Here is a 17,228-nt window from a genome sequence, read left to right on the forward strand (position 1 = left end):
TATATATATATATATATATATATATATATATATATATATATATTTTCACTTAGATAATGACTCATGTTGCAAGTGCACTATCTGTCAAAAATGCTCGCAATATTCTGTTTTTCTTTTTGCATTTTGTGCTGGTGAAGTATAGGCTATACATAAATTTATCTATATATCTATTCAACACTCCCTGTTTTCATTTCAGTGTTATATTGGATAAATGTTGTTCTCTCCTTATCGGCATAAAACGTTGATTTAACTGTCTATTAATATAATTTTATTCTGTAATATGGTTTCAGGCTATTGATTTGCGTTTTGCCAGGATCGTGATTTTTCCAGCCTGTTCTGTGTCTATAAAATCGGCTCCGAAAGTCATTCTTCGCGTCAACAGTCGCTGTTTTATTTACTCAGACGTCTGACAATACCAACATGTGTTCGCTGCCCTCGTGTGAACCAGGAGTTTGACGGTGCGGAGCACAGAACCAGAGCGCATAGATCGGCCTCCAGCTACAAATCAACCACAAGATTCCACCTGCATTTTATGAGTACAACCCGAAGTCTTGGATTAGAGGTAAAATGAATGACTTTGTACTCAGCGACTGTTTTGAGGCGTGGAATCAGTGAAGGATGGTCTGTTATGTGAATTAATACTAAAATTATTATATATTTTGTACCTTTCAGTGGTATTTTGCAAGATCCACTTATGTATTTGAGTCTATTTTGATAGACTTATTATTTTTTCAAAAAACAAAACAAAAAAAGCCCCCCCAAAACAAGGGGTATCCAGCTTTGGATGAATAACATAACATCTATAAGGACAATAATATCCAGAACAAGAATACAGTGACCATTAACCATATTTAATGAACAGAATAACCACCCTTTTTCAAAGAAATCACCCAGCCAAAACCAAGTTCTCAGTGCAATGTTTTTCCTAATTAAAATGCAAAAAAAAGCAAGTGTAAAGCCATTTGCCACTAAAATATCATAGGCTACAAACGTATTTTCTTCATAGAGCCTAGAAATCAAGCTTTCTTAGTAAAATGTGAGGCTTCACGAGGTTCACTAAACTAATGAAACATATACTTCTCTATAAATGTATAGGAATATTGAGCATGCTCTTTGGCGAGTGGAAGCCTGATGAAGTCTGCAGATTTTCATAAAAAGTTGGAGTTCTGTTGTCTCCCTGTCTGTGCTCTGAGTAAATGCTGTTATTGCGCTGCTTTCTCATGTTAATGCTTCCAGTTTGTCAGGCATTAACTCATAGGACAATCTATCCACGGGATCTCCACTGGCACCCTCGTTTGCCTGCGGGTCTCCTGTAGAGTGACAACAAGAGACCTCATCAGTCTGAAACAGAAAATAACACAAGGTAATGATATTGTAAATCAGAGGTATACAGTCTAGCCTATTATTAATCGGGTTATTTGTTAATATATTGTTACAATATTGGCATTTAGTTATGGCTTTGCGTCATCAGTGGTCTGCGCGCTTCTACACCTTGTTTATTGACATGGAGAAGGTGAATGGAGACTTTACGTGTGGCGGGCGGGGTGGTGTTTAATCAGATTACTGCTCTGTCTGTGTGTGTGTGTGTGTGTGTGTGTGTGTGTGTGTGTGTGTGTGTGAGAGAGAGAGAGAGAGAGAGAGAGGTGTGCAAGCAACCCAGGGGGTAGGTAGAGTGGAGCTGCACGACAGAGATGCGCACACACACAAACACGTCAGAGAGAGAGAGAGAGAGAGAGAGACATAGAGAGAGAGAGAGCTGCAGATACAAACAGTGAGGACTTGGCAGACAGACGGAGCAGTGTGTGCAGAAAAGTTTGGGTTTAAAAGTGCAAGTCGTCGGTGCAATTTGCTCATTCACACCAGAACCACCATCACTAACCAAACATCTCGGAAAATAATCACGATTTCTACTCTATTTTGGCTCCAGGTGCATCGACCCGTGCTTAGACCTGTTGCTCCACTCTGCCTCGAAACGCTCAAACTTTTGGATAAACTTTACGCAGACGTTTTGCAAAAGACACCAATGCAGAGAAGGCGGCGTGGAGAGCGCAGTGAGAGGGTGATGTGACCCTGCGTAAACTCCAGTGACCACCTCTCTCTCGCTCTCAAACACACGTGAAACAGCAGCAGCAGCAGCGCGTCCATGTCCAGGGCTCGAGCCAGCATGACTCTGTCCGGCGGTTTGTCGGATACTTGTCAGCTCGTTTTACGCGACCGCATGGAGCCGGAGCTGCTGTGGAAGTAGGTGCTTCATCCATGCTTTCTGGGGAATAAGTTGCTGCAACACGTTGCGAAGCGAACACGAGCTACACTTTGGAGAGAGCGACGATGCGGGGCACTTTGGGCGCATTCATTCAGTCCTGTGTGATACTGCTAGTCCGGGCAGACCAGTGGAGGCTGAAGGAGTCCTCCAACTGCGAGCTGAACAAGAAAGTAAGTAAAAATAAATGATGAAGTGTTTCAAAAGAAAGTTTACCCATAAAAAATGGGCCTTAAAATGGGCCTTTGACACATTTTGTGTCAGAAAAAGGTCATGTTGCTGTTTGACCGTGCCCATTTTGTACAGATCTATAACTTGGTTGATGATAATAACGGTTTTAATAATTCATTTATGTTATTCATTTTCCATTAATTAATAATTAGTTAATCCATTATTTTTTAGTCTATAAAATGTGGAACAATAGTTTAAAATATTCATTACAAGTCCCCATATCCCAAGGTGTTGTCTTCAAACTGTTTTCATTCTGACCAGCAGTCCAAAACCCAAAGAAATGGAACAAATATTCACAAAATATTGATAATTGATGATAACATTAAAAACTGGTGGCAGAGAATGTTTTTCTGCTTAATAAGTTACACAAGATTAATCAGTTGTCAAAATGATTCATTTTCTGTCAACCAGTTGCCAAATTAACTAATCCTTCCAACAAAAGCATATGTTTTATTTTCACATTTGGTGTCAAACAGTTTCCTGCATTATGGGGGATTTTTGTACACCATTTTTTGCCTTTTGTTTGCATCAATTGATCAAAAAAGCTCCTATGATTTCTCTAATTTTGTCAAAATATAAGTTCTCTGCTACTTTCATTTTTTTATTATTGTGGGTGACAAATGCATATGTTCTACATATTGAGGGGACATATCCCCTGTGTCCGCCTTTAAATGTACATCTGTGTTCCACCACTAGTTTTGTGTACTGACTTTGAGTAACATGCACTGTCCACACAAATGTGTGTATTTGGGAAAATGGCAGCTATTCGGGATTTAGTCATATGGGACATACAATAGAAAAGGACAGAGTGAGATTACTAACCTTTGTTTTATTGATTACCTCTAAATCTGTTTTAACTTGTCAGTCTTCAAACTGAGAATTTCAGGTCAGATCCATCAGAAACAGGAAGGCCAACATGCCGAGCTCATGGTCTGACAATCACTGACATGTGTATTGTTAGTTTGGCACTTGGGTCCTAAGTGGTCTGTTAATAAGTCATTATCAGTCTATTATCAGTCTAATAAACAACCTCTAGCAGACAGAGCTGTGGCTAAGCTGGCTGGTGTCAGACAGGCCCAGTGTTGGTTTATGCAAAATAATTGTCCTGAGTCGTTTTTTTTGTGAATTCACCACTATTCTTTATGTGTGTTTATGGATTTCTCGTTTCCAAATATATGCCTATTTGAAGCCAAAATGTAAAAAAAATAAACAATGACAATTTTGATGATCAAAGATGGCAAACACTCACTGGTTCCAACTTTTCAAATATGAGGAAATCCTGCTTCTCTGTATTTCAAATCACTGTAAAGTGAATGTATTTGGGTCTAAAACTGTTGGTCAAAAAAACAACAACAAGTGATTTAAAGACGATTTATCGATACCTATTGATTCCGAAATATTTCAGTCAGTCTCAATTCTTATTTTCGGCAGTATTGATTAGGGGTGTAACAATCCATCAATTTGCATCGATATTTCGATTAAATGAGCAACGATCATTTAACATTGAGTGTAAGTGTAAACATAGATCCATATCATCCTCTTTTATATGTGGTCTTATTTTGAAATTCTTTGTCACACAGTGTCAGGTTGATGATGGTGAGCAGCCCAGAGAAATATGATGAGGAGAAGGCAGTTTACTAGAGATGGCAAATTAGAAACTTTGAAACGTTTCAACACTTTAAAATATAAGAAAAGATAAGATGATCCTTTATTAGTCCCACAGTTGGCAACTAAGGATAAGCAGCAAAAGAACAATATACTAGTAAAAAAAACAAAACATTTTGAAACATTTCAAAACCTGTTCGCTCAACATTGGCATCCACGGGCAGAAGCTGTTTTGCACAGTGTATTTTAGACTTATTGTAGGAGCTGAGCTTGAAATTAACAAATTAAATAGAAATTCATGCCATATGCATTAACACAACCAAAATCAAAAAATAAAAAAAGGATCTATCTATCTATCTATCTATCTATCTATCTATCTATCTATCTATCTATCTATCTATCTATCTATCTATCTATATCTATCTAATGTCGCTCAGTTTAATCAACACACCTCAAACGCCACCATTTCCCATGATCCTTTCGTTCAAAACCCTTTGTCCCGGTTCGACATGATCTCATGACGTTTTGAAACCGGAAGTGACGAAATCTTCCGTGCCGAAATTTCAATCTCTGTTGTTTACGCGGGCCATCATTCACGGGGCCATCTCGTCTGTTTACTCGGGAATTAAACATCCGTGTGGAAATGTTTTGTTTTCGGAGAAACTGTGAGTCAACAGGCGGCGCACGTCATATGTAAACAAAAGCCGTACTGAGGAAACACAACATACCTGCGGGGCCACTTCACTGTCTTCTTGCTAACATGTTAGATGGACTTTTTCAACAATGTTGACTGAAAATAACACGCATGTAGACTGAAGGTGGTCCGCGCCGATCTGTCAGGAGGTGCAGGGACTTAAACCCGCGGTGAGTAAGAGGGAGCATAAATAATATTAAACTGGTCAAGTTGTGAGTAGAGAAGGAGTCCGCTAGCCGCTAAGCTAATTTATGTAAAATGCCATAGGCTTATGCTAATAACATTAGCACGTGTATATGTGGGGGAAATGTGACCTACAAACTATGAATCTACGATCCTCGAAAGTTATAATCATTTAGGTTTATGCTTTAGTGAAAGGATCTTGTTGTTAATCCACGTTTTGAGGATGTTGGGAAAAGTTTTAGAAAAAAGATCATGATTTGAATTAAAATGAAAACGCAACAAGCTTTTTCAAACAGAATTAACCAGCTTTAATTATTTCCAGTAATGTTTATGTTGTTTTTATCTTTTCTGGCCAAAAGTAAAGAACAGGGTGGCAGCAACTCCTGTAACCTGACTGTGTCAAATGAGCAGATAATATCGGCCCATGTCGATCGCAGGCCCCTAAATCGAATAGAATGGAAATTGTATCGTGGTTGACTTTATGATATCAGCAAATATCATATAATTGTCCAAAGTACCGCTGTAATATTGTATCATGATGAAACCAGTGATTTACACACCTAGTGTTGATAGACAGGAAGCACCTGCGCTTTCTGGCTCTCTTATTGTAAATGTTAACTACAGTCATTCTAATGTTCTCTGCTACTAACTAGACTAAGAAAAGAAAAGTCTTCTTATAGTCACGTTATAGCCTTGTTTTATTTAACTTTTTTTTCAACTTGTTTGCCCGTAATGTCAATTTTTTGTCACAAAAATGGTATCACATATGGGTATTGTTTAAAGATATTGTAATAAAATTAGAAATTACAGCAGCCTGACAACTCTTATTCCTCCTTTGATAGTTTGAAGCCATTAATCCGAAAATATTCAACAGATTAATCAATACTGAAAATAATTGTTTATCACGTTTTATTTCCCCTCCCCAGCAAACTGACCTGAACTCCTTCCTGTGGACGATCAAACGGGACCCTCCGTCATATTTCTACGGTACAATCCACGTCCCCTACACGCGCGTTTGGGATTTCATCCCTGAAAACTCCAAGCAGGCCTTCCAGGAGAGCAACATCGTCTACTTTGAGCTGGACCTGACGGACCCTTACACCATCTCAGCCCTGACCAGCTGCCAGCTGCTTCCTCAGGGCGAGAACCTGCAGGATGTCTTACCCAGAGACATCTATCGGAGACTCAAACGTCACCTCGAGTATGTAAAACTCATGATGCCTTCATGGATGACCCCAGATCAGAGGGGGAAGGGACTCTATGCGGACTACCTCTTCAACGCCATCGCTGGGAACTGGGAGAGGAAGCGACCTGTTTGGGTGATGCTGATGGTGAATTCGTTAACGGAGGCAGATATTAAGACGCGAGGGGTGCCAGTGCTGGACTTGTACCTGGCCCAGGAGGCGGAGAGGATGAGGAAGAGGACGGGAGCTGTGGAGAAGGTGGAGGAGCAGTGCCATCCACTCAACGGGCTCAACTTCTCCCAGGTGAGTTTGAAACTTTAGTGGTTGGTGCTATTTTCTGCAGAATGATATAAATAATACCCACCGTGTGCTACCAGAGAGGTCTTCCAACATGTTGGCAGTTCCCAAAAACTAAAAATTTAGTAGCGATGAAGTTTTTTGCCCCTGATCTGAGTCATTTGAGTTTCTGCTTATACTGCAAATATGCACTTCAAGTACTTTTAAACTATTAAAATCAATTCACTGTATGTGCTTGACAGTTTAATTCTGTGCAACGCAAAACAAGAAAACATGTCTGCATCCAAACAGTTCATTAAGGGTTCTTTATTTTATTTTACTTTACAAAATAACAAAGTAAACAAACTAAAAATATTTTTATATGACTCTAATCTCATATCCATTTAATGCATCATTTTTTCTTTCAACAGTATAACAAAGCAAAGAAACTAAAATGTGTCTTTGGAAATTGCTTTCAAATCTACTTTGTGTAGCACTGTAATAAAAGTACGCAATACTAAAAATGAGTAATACAAAATCACATTTCTCTTAGCGTGCTCAGTATAAGTATTTTTGCTCTCAATGCTCACAGTGCTTTAGATTTTTTGTCAAACCTTCCTCTCTCCAGTTGTCGACTCTCTCATCTGCAAACCCGTCAATTAAAATGTTTGTCTTCCTGCACTGACTTTTCACTGTAGTCCAGCTGCAGTCCATCCATTTCCAATGTTGACTTCATTATGTTGTTTTCATGTAACCTCAGGCTACAATTAAAATTTATGGCAGTTCAGAATTTATGTGTAGCTCCAGCTTTAGGTTAGCTTACACATATCTTAATCACTTCCACACAGAAAGGTTAACACATTTTACACTGGGGAGAACAAAGAGCACTGACGTCAGATTGGTGCAACCCCATGGTAGATCCACTGTGTGCTACAGGTGTCAAAAGGTGGCTGCTACTTGTGCAGCTGGTGAGTTTACCCTTCAGACTTTTAGGTTTGTTTCAATAAACTCAATGTCAGATCTACTCTGCTGAAAAGGCTTGACATCAAATGTAAAATGTGTCAGACAAATGGCAAAGACCAGGGACCAGATGTGAAAAAAAATGGATATACTTGTCTTTTCCAACATGTAAACTAGTATTAAGAAAGTAAGAATACACCATGAGAATATGCACATCTTACAAAGACTTCAGACCAGGCATATGCACAGTTTTAGCAGATATAGAGAGGAGATTGAGAAATTAAGACGGGTGACATTGTCATTAGTTTCTTTGCCACTTTTACTAATTGTGTTATAATTTTGCAGTCTGTTTTTTAAGTCAAAATTGATGAAAAGAATGCATATGCACATATATGACTGTGCGCTCACGTACAGTTTTAGTTGTGAATATACAGAGTTTTATCCACCAGATTTTTTTTTTCATTTTTACAACAGAGGCCTTTGGTTTTGTCTTTTCCTCTCTTTCCCATAGCGTAGTTAAGTGGAGAAAGGTGTGGTGTTAATAATCAGCTGTGCAAACATTGAGCCGTGCTCCGCCACGCTCTTTGTTATTAAAGAAAAATGGATCCTAATGACTCAAGTCTGAAAGCGCCAGAAAAAAAGGAACCTTGTTCCCCAAACCGGCACACTTAAGTCCCCTTGTCTGCCTGTCTGTCTGTGCCCCTTGGTGACCCTTTCAGCATTACAAACATCTCTCAAAGGCAGCAGTCACTATGAAATCATGTTGCGTATTATTGAGGAATTTCTGCTAATGTTGGTCAGGAGCTAAGGGGATTACACCTGACCATTTACCCTAACACCCAGAAGCTTAAAGTGTTGTTATTTTAAAGCAGGCCTTGTTGGCCCTTCAGCCTATAAGTCTCGGCTCAAACCACCCAGCAGCACTTTTATTAGCGTTCTCTTGAGTGGAAGATGAAGAACGGGAGAAGTTTATGTCTGGATAAACACATGGAGTATGAGTAAGAGTTTACAATCACAAAGAGTGAAGATTTTATTCCCTGACTGGGATGAGATGATTACATTTAGCTTGTGTTGTTAACACTTCTGCTGAGGAAGCATTTTCACATGAACAGTGAAGTCATTATTTCTTAGATCCTCTCACAGTTGTCTCATTTTTTGAAGATGAAATGTAATTTCTTGTGTTGTTTTAAATCACTAAAAGTGTTGTGGACGAAACTGTTGTCACCAGGAATATTACAGCATTGGCTGTTGGTTTTGTGCTTGTGCAAGTAATGACTGTTCTTTCTTGTAAGCAAAGGCAGGCGATGTTGTTATACTGATCCAAAACCTCTGTCAGATTTGAGGTACAAAGTGTCTGATGTTGACATTTGTGACCAGGGTTTACATAACATTTCCTTCGTTGTTTTTTTTAAAAGATGGATTTATGCTGATGGGAGTAGTTCAGATCCAGTGTAACTTTACGCTAAGTACAGACCATCATTCTTGGGATGCTAAGTTGTATGATATCACAAGAGAAGTTGTATGAGGATATGTTGCACACAGAGAGGTATGAAGATGTCACTCTCTGGTCAGGACACCATTACTCCAGCATATCTTACATAGCAAAAACATGTTTGCTGTGGTAAAGTTGTGGATGTCATATACAGCTCCTCTAACTGTGATGCAGAGTAGATCACATTGAGCAGGATGTGCAGTGGAAATGTCTGCTCCCGAAAAGGAGAAACCTGCTGGGTCTTCCTTCCACTTTCTCAATGTTATCTTTACCATCAACTGTCTCCACAAGCATTGGAAATTTATAGGAGAAAACACAAGCAGTCTATCACATATCTTGATGTTCCCATGTGGTATCTAACACCCCCAAATCCATAATGTGAAATTACTTTTTTCCGAGGGGGCATATGTCAGCTCTGGTGCACCTACAGAGCCTATACATGTAGCCGCCATAGGTACAGCATGGCCACTAACCTAAAAGACGTAGCAGACCATCATGAGTAATTTTTGTAATGGTTGTATTGGTCTCATTCTGAAAGCATTCACAAATAATTTATTTTGACGTTTAGGCATTGGGATTTGTTATTATGGATAGCAGAGAAAGAAAGTGGGTGGCTGAAACTGGGTTTGTCAACAGGGCAATAAAGAGAGAAAAACTTCCCATCATCACAGCTTTCATTGAATTAGGTCCAGAAAATCTCCAGAGGCCTCAACAATGAATTCTAGTGTCCCAGAAACAACCCCTACCCCGACGCTGCACCGGCACAGCACACAGCTTGGCACTCCATAATTTCCACACTCGGTTTCAATCTAATCAACAGCAGCTTGATGGACGCCTCAACCCTGCTGGCTTGAAGCAGCCCGCTTAATATTTCAGTAAACATTTTCTTTCACTGTTTTTGCAGTCTAGTTGAAAAGGGCAATTCCATTTAAAGCCTTTTAGCTCAACTCAAGTGTACGATGTCCAGATAGAGCGCGATGAGTGAGATACACTCCTAGTGAAACAATGCTGCCGCCTCAGACGCCGTTCTTGATGGAAAGTACTGTTTAATGAGGCTACAACTAGAGAAGCATATTTACGGTCTGTAATAGTTTCTGTAATGTTTTCACTGGCCAATTACATCAGGCGTGCTGCAGACTTTAGAAGGCAAATGGAAAATATTTCATGAATTGAAGTAGTGACAGCTTCTCTCTTCGTGCCTTTGTTGAAGACTATGCACAGCTGATTGGATGAACGCACCGCTCATCGGCCAGTTACTGGGCTTTTGTCTGATTTGAAGAATCATGGTTTGCTGTTGTGGAGTTATACCAAAATCTAGTTATGAAGAAGGTTGAGGTGAGAAAAGGCCTTTAAATCATGTTTAATTTTGCCTCAGCAGCACTGTTTGAGTAATTATTGTTGAGATTTGGGAGTTTGGAAGAGGTGGTAACTCACATCACCTGCTGACTTGACCAGGATATTTTTAATTTAACAGAGACATTGGGGAATTTAATCAGCAGAATTGAACCTCCAGCTTGCCAATACAAAGTAATGTCAACCTGATTAAGGCCCACATAGTTTGTGATTATCAAAGTAACTTCATTGAGCTATTTGTCTCTTTTTTTTCCCAAATTGTTTTCTTTTTCCCCACATTGCAACATGCTTCTCTCATTAATTAATTACTGCAAAACAATCAAAAAAAGCACCTACTGAGCTGAAATAGACAAATCCTGATGCATCACATCAATGTGGCGGTTCAGTGTTAAATATGATCGCCCCATTCATTTATTATGTGGCCTTTGGTGTAAGATGTAATCAGACTGTTTTTTTTTAAAGCTTTATAAGCCTAATATTATTTTTCATAAATATGGACTGATTTTCTTTGACATTAGCAGAGGCGCTTTTTATTTCAGGCAGGTCAGGGCTCCTCTACTGCTGCCTCAATCAGTTAGTATGTTTGTGTTATTGAGTGACTTTGGCATTTTTAAGGGGTCAGTTCACCAAAGCCGCACACACAAACAAACCAACTGATGTAAGCAGCGGTAGACCAGCAGCTCCTGTGTTTAGCAAGCCAAAGGACTGTTTTTGTCAATGGAGTCTGGTGGCTTTGATGAGAGTATTGATGGGAACTGAAGCGGTTAACAGCTTCTCTATCAAAATGGTGTGTCTCCTGCAAAGTGAAGTGGTGAAAATATAGTCAGTATAAAATACACTAAGCTCATATTGATTTTTTTTTAGGTTGGACTTTTTTTAGGTGGCTAAAAGACATTTTTCCGCATACCATGTCCACAGCAGTGCATTGCTTAGCTTCTATGTCAGACTTCTGTCTGCTTCTCCAAAACAGAGGGTCTGCTGCAGGACATCCACTGTATGTAATGGTTAACTATGATTATGGTTAAGTTCCTCATACAACCCTGCTTTTTTTATCTGAACTATCCCTTTAAGTTCTTGCCTCGTGTAGTTCTGTTAAAACACGACATCTGTTAGAATTAGGCTGTAAGATAGCTAAAAGCATTATAAAGATATGGTGCTTTTTTAAAAAAATCTCATCTTACAAGTGATGTGTCCATTTTTGCCTGCCACTATAAATTAAGCCCATTGAGCTCATTATTTTCAAACCACAATGAATTAAACTTTCTATACTCTGATCCCTAATCTGGATAAGCATGACTGCTCTTATTCTTGCGTGGTGCCCCTCGTCTTTTGAAGAGCAGGCTCAGCCTTGCCCATTACACTAAGTGAGCTTGTTGAAGACAACAATGGACGTATGAAGGCCGGCTTTCTCTGTCACTGTTGTTGGAAACCCGCGGGACATTCCACACCTCAGTGGAGCAGACCTGCTAATGAAAGTGTTGTTTCTTTCCTCCCATCACTGGGAGTAATGGTGCATGGAGAGGTGATGAATGCAGGTCTCAGTGTACGACTATGAGAACAGGGGAGGAATGTTTGAAGCCCATTTGGTTCATTCATGATGAGGAGGGAGTTGAGATGCAGACTTAGATCAGTAGAGGAGCCATTAAGGAAGGAAGGCGTGACTCTGACTCCATTAAAGGTATCATGACATTACCTCTTTTTGACAACCTGGTAACTTCAGTTGTGGTGTTTTCTTTTTACTTCTACTGACGTGCTGCAGGGCTCTGACTCTGCTGGGCCAGCAAGATCTACTGTAGTCCAAACAAAACCCATATCTATAACCTGATTTTAACCCAAATATCATATCTTCTTGTCTCTGTTGTTGTGAAATTTTCATACCCAATTTCAGAAACGATGTTCCTCCTTAAACATGGCTTAGCTTGTTGAAACCAGAATTGACAACAGTTTTCTTGTCCTGCATTCAGACGCCTTTTACAAGCTGTTTAACCCCTTGAAACCTGCGCTAATTGGTTTGATTTCTTATGAAAACATGTGAAAAAAAGGCAGCTAGAAACTTGGTAAGAAATGCCCACAAATTGCAAAAAAATAGTGAAATGAACAAGAAATTTACCTGAAAAAATATATTTTTAATGGGGAGAAAGAAATAGGAAAAATGTCCATAAAACAATATTCATAATTTTTATAGTTTATGTTTAAAAGTATGTCAAAAATGTATACATATATTTTTTCGTAATTTTCAGCACTTTTTGGGTCATTTTTAACTCTATTTTAAATTTTATTTTCCTTCTTATTTTCATGTAATCTTTTTTGCAACTTTTTCCTAATTTCTTGCTAATGTGGGGGCCATGTCTTTCTAAGTTGCTCATTGCCTTTTCCCCATGTTTTTCAAATCAATTTGCTCAGGTTTCACAGAGTTAAAGGTCTTTGTACTGCTTCAGTTTACATCGCCCTACAAAAAAATTAATTATTACCAAAAACACTTTCATGATTTAGCTTTTTTTTAACAGATCATCTTAACCCCTTGGTCAAGAAGTATCCTGTGCACACAGGGAGTGAAGTCTGTTCTCAGTTACAACAAGAGGGCAGAGCTCTCTTGGCTTGTGCATTTAAACGCTAACACTGAAAACATCAAAGTAAAGTTTGTTCTTGAACCAACAGATGTGTGGGCAAAATGTCTTGTACTATAAATCTGATCTGAGAGGTTACAAACGAACAGACAGTTCACCCTGCCCCAAGACTCATTGGACAGGACAGACGCTGTCACTAAGTGTGAGCATTCTGAAACTCCCACACCCTGCGCTGCGCTGATCGTAACGGCTGCTGAGTGTGTTGGCTGTGTAGATGTCATGAAAAGTGAAGCTCACCATCTGGGACATTACAAAGGCTGTCCTTATTTTTTAACCCGGCATGGGCAGCGCTTTGGGCATGCTGCCACTGATTTCCAGAGTTTGCCTATGGAAGAAAATCTGTCTCAGTCATCCCAGTAATCAGATTAAACGGTAAAATGAGAGTGATGATAATGTTAATGATGATTATCAGTAGAGTTGGGAAACTTTGGAAATTTTATGATTCCATTTGATTCGATTCTTGGTGTTGTGACTAGATTAAAAATCAATTCTCGACAAATGCCCGACCTCGACTCAGTAAATAGAAAGGGGTGCACTACTTTCAGGGTCTGTTGATACAAAAATGTATCAACAAAATACATCACTTTTGCCATAAAAAAGCTAATTTTTAAGTTCTTACATTCAAATTGCACTGCAACATACCTTTTTTTGAGGATAAATTGCCCAGTAATTATAGCGTGTGCAGGATGTACAACGTCCCTGTGCTGCATTTGCACACCACCGTGCACTTGTGGTTGAGCTCCACTTATTTTCCATCAGCATAACCATTGAAAATATATAAAAATCAATTACTGACATTTGCATATCAGTTTGAGAATCACAAAGGGTAAGATTGTTATGTAAATTCCTTTTCCCACACCAATAATGATAAGGGTGTGAACATGTACACTAATGACAATAAAGTTGAAGGCATCTTAAATGTCCACTATGTAGGATCTACGGGGATATATTTCAGAAATAGAATAAAATAAAATAAGAGAAGAAAACAAAACAAAACAAACAAGCAAAAACCCTGTTTTTGTTACCTTAGAATGAGTCGTTTATAACTATGTTGCACCTCCATATTTCTACAGTAGCCCACAACACACAAACCAAACACTGACTCCAGATAGCACCGTTAGTGTTTTCACGTCACGTCTACTAATGAATAGGTCATTATATTGGGAATGTTTGTCATATCTATAAATATATAGCTACTTAACATATATAAAAAATAATGGAATAAAAAATGGAAACAGGTGGGAAGAGCTAGTCTAACCCTGTTTGTACAGGGCTGTATGTGAGGACCTGTTTCTTCATTGGGTGATTTAGTCACTACACCTCACTAAGAAGTAGTCCCTAACCCACTTTAAAGCCACATTTTGTTGTTTTAACTCTTTTGTACTTCGTTTCCAGGATTTTGCTAAGCTTAACTTACCGTCTGTACATAAAGAAAGAGTAGAATCAATCTTATCTAATTCTTGGCAAGAAAGCAAGTGTGTGTGTGTGTGTAAGGAAGAGAGAGAACATATACTGGCATGATGACAGTATTACACAGCAAAACCCCGGCAGCAAACTTGATTAAATCTCATCTGTCCCACTGGAAAGAACCAATTGTTTCAGCGATCACCAGAGCAGAATGGCCTGCAGTGATAAATTGTATTCGTGTCCTCATGTGGGTCAACACGGCCAAAAAATGACAAGAACACAATAAATCTTAACCTGTGCTAAAATGTATTAAGCTCATTAAGGTGTTTCAAGTGCGGCTTTAATGCTTTGCCAGATGATTGTCTTGGCTTAAAGAATATTAATTCGTTATTTAGACAAATGATGAATCATGGGGACATTTTTAATAACCGATGAAACAGTTATTCCAGATAAATCATATGATATATTAATAGGAAACATGCAGTGTAATTTCCTATGGAACACCAGAAAAGCAGATGTTTCACCAGTAAGATATATTCACGTGAAAATATGCTGACATATACTTAAACAGTTTTTCTTTGAGGTAAATACACCTGGTAGCTGTTCACTTTTTGCAGTGAAGCAGCAAATTTATACTCACTCATATTGTAGGAAGTGAGTTGTTTATTTTTTCTTTGTCCTCAAATAATTTGCAATTTATACTTCACTCAGCTTTGATCAAAGACTGAACTTTCCATGTTTAGTTGCAGCAAGTTTGTCCAGCGAGTATTTGTTCATGTAATTGCTTGTATCCGTTTATTATTGTTTGCGTCTGTGTGTGTGCATGTGCATTTCTGTACTTGTTTGCAAGAGTTCATGTTCGTGTATGAATGAGCTTTTGTGTATACAGTTCTATGGTTGAATTTCCAACATGTCCTCACAGCTTCCTTTGCATTGCTGGTTTCATGTGGCACTGTGGTGCTTGATTTCCCCCCTACTGTTGACCAAACAGTCCCATATTAGATGTCTGACGTTTCCTTAAACGTTATCTGTCCATCTGTCTGGAAACATGACACTGGAGACAAAGATGCCGAGCTCATCTAGCTTTCAAAACCCCCTTTTTCTAAAAGCTATAGAGACAGAAACTAAAGTATAAGGTTTGTCAACAAGTCATCATGAAGAGATGTAATTGAACAAAGAAGCCCTGCGGGTCATCAGTGTGATTTTTTTGCTGTATGAATGATGGATGGAGATTAATGCCAGTTTAGTGCCAGTGAGTTTCATTGATTGTAAGCAGTGTTTCCCACAGAATGAGTGTTTGTGTGGCAGTTACTCTAAATTTTGAGTTTTTTGTGGGTCCATGAACGCTTTGCAGGTGGAGCTCTGTGTTATACGTTTTTTTTCCTCAACAGCAGTTTGTCACTTGTGGATAACTTGGTAGATAATTGATCTGTCTATCCATTCACAGCTGATAAGATCAGATTGATGGACGAGAGGAGCAGCTGTTTGTAACTGAATGCTAACTTTTTTTTACTTTTTTTTGTTTCACTTTCAATGCGCCTGACGTTCCACTGCTCGGTTTGTGCCCAGAGTACGCTCTGCACTACAAGAATGTGGTTTATGAATAACCTATCGTATATAATTTTTGATAGTGTTCATGATCCAGCTCTAAAAATAGAAAATCTGTTTGTGGCAGCAGATCAATTGTGTTTCAGTTGTAGTGGCCCACCACAAATGAATTGGTCTGGGAAACCCTGATAACATAATTTTCCTTCTTTTTTTCGGGAGATGTTTGTTTCCACTTTTTATATGATCATGAGCAAATCCCCCTCTTTGTTTTTGTCATATCAAGGTAGAGTAATTACAAATTTGATTTTCTATTCCTGCACAAGTTCGCCCTATTTGCAGTGTTTTGTTTTGCAACTGTGTTTGATTGAAAGCGGATCAGATGCAGACGGATGGTTCCAACCATGCGCCAAGAAAAAGAGCTTAGATCCTTGAAAGTATATACAGTAATACACGCCAGTGGAAGGGAGTCTGACTTCTGGTAACTGCTGTGGGCCTTTCCTGGTTGTGTAACGCCGGCTTCTGCAGCTCAAGTAGAGATTTAATAGCTTGTCTCTCTGACTTAACACCAGGTCATGAAACCTTGTGCAAGCTGGAAGAGCCTCGTAACATGAGCATTGCTCTGCAACCAATGTTCAATGCATCAAAACTAATTTAGTGCCTCTGACTTGATACTTATTACCTTCATTTATCAGCATTTTTGCATCAACATGAAAACCTGCATGTTGAGGCCTTTACAGCCACCTGGTAGTAAATGATGTACCTTAACTTTACATTCTTTAGTTGGCCAAATGGGCCCAAGGTCAAGTTGAGCACAGTTCATTACAATCAATTAATCAATGACAGGATCTGCTCCAAAGATTAATGTGTAATAACCAATGAAATAAGTAAAGATAACTCCAAATGCAATTACAGATGAAATAACAGATATTTCTGCCACAGATTTGTTTTAGCATTCAGTTTTCCGCTCACTGTTCCAACATCTGATTGTGAAACCTCACAGAGGGCAAAGAGCCCATGGAAAAACACTGAAACACGTTTGTAATTCTTCTATCTTGCAGTGTGCCTAATTTAAGTAAGAAAAGCTCAGCATCTACAAACACTCTAACTGCGGCCTTCCACATATTTAAAGCTAATGTAAGTTTTACGTAAGAGCAATTAGAGTCATTACGATGCTAATTTCAATTTGTTTGGTGCCCATCATTCCTTCTATTGTTTTGCAAGTTGAGATTTTTGCAGGCCTGAATGTGGCCAGGACCTCAGGCTATGACCAATCAGTGCTGAATTAGCATGTGACTGATAAAATTAGGGAATTCCTTACATGGGCTTTTTTGGGGGGAAAAGAGTTATCATATTAATTCATATGTATTGAAAAAAATACAATAAAAGTTGTGAAATACAAGAGTAAACT

At 38.8% G+C, this 17,228-nt stretch overlaps 1 protein-coding gene across 2 annotated transcripts in view; it reads left to right on the forward strand.

The window, feature by feature from the left end:
• Positions 1 to 116: 116 nt before the first annotated feature.
• Positions 117 to 17,228, forward strand: part of trabd2a (TraB domain containing 2A) — a 71,077-nt gene continuing 53,965 nt past the window's right edge. Inside the window, exons 1-4 of one of the 2 annotated variants that reach the window (XM_088071073.1) lie at positions 117 to 562; positions 1,237 to 1,363; positions 1,928 to 2,433; positions 5,900 to 6,460. In XM_088071073.1, coding sequence (XP_087927199.1) covers positions 2,329 to 2,433; positions 5,900 to 6,460 — 666 coding nt within the window. In that variant the 5' untranslated portion in view covers positions 117 to 562; positions 1,237 to 1,363; positions 1,928 to 2,328. Of the gene's footprint in view, positions 563 to 1,236; positions 1,364 to 1,728; positions 2,434 to 5,899; positions 6,461 to 17,228 lie in introns of those variants that run through there. The other variant, XM_042509478.2, reaches the window with a different exon arrangement.

This window comes from Plectropomus leopardus, chromosome 20 (genome assembly GCF_026936395.1).
Source record: "Plectropomus leopardus strain MGB_pleo_1.0 chromosome 20, ASM2693639v1, whole genome shotgun sequence".
Lineage (NCBI taxonomy): Eukaryota > Metazoa > Chordata > Actinopteri > Perciformes > Serranidae > Plectropomus > Plectropomus leopardus.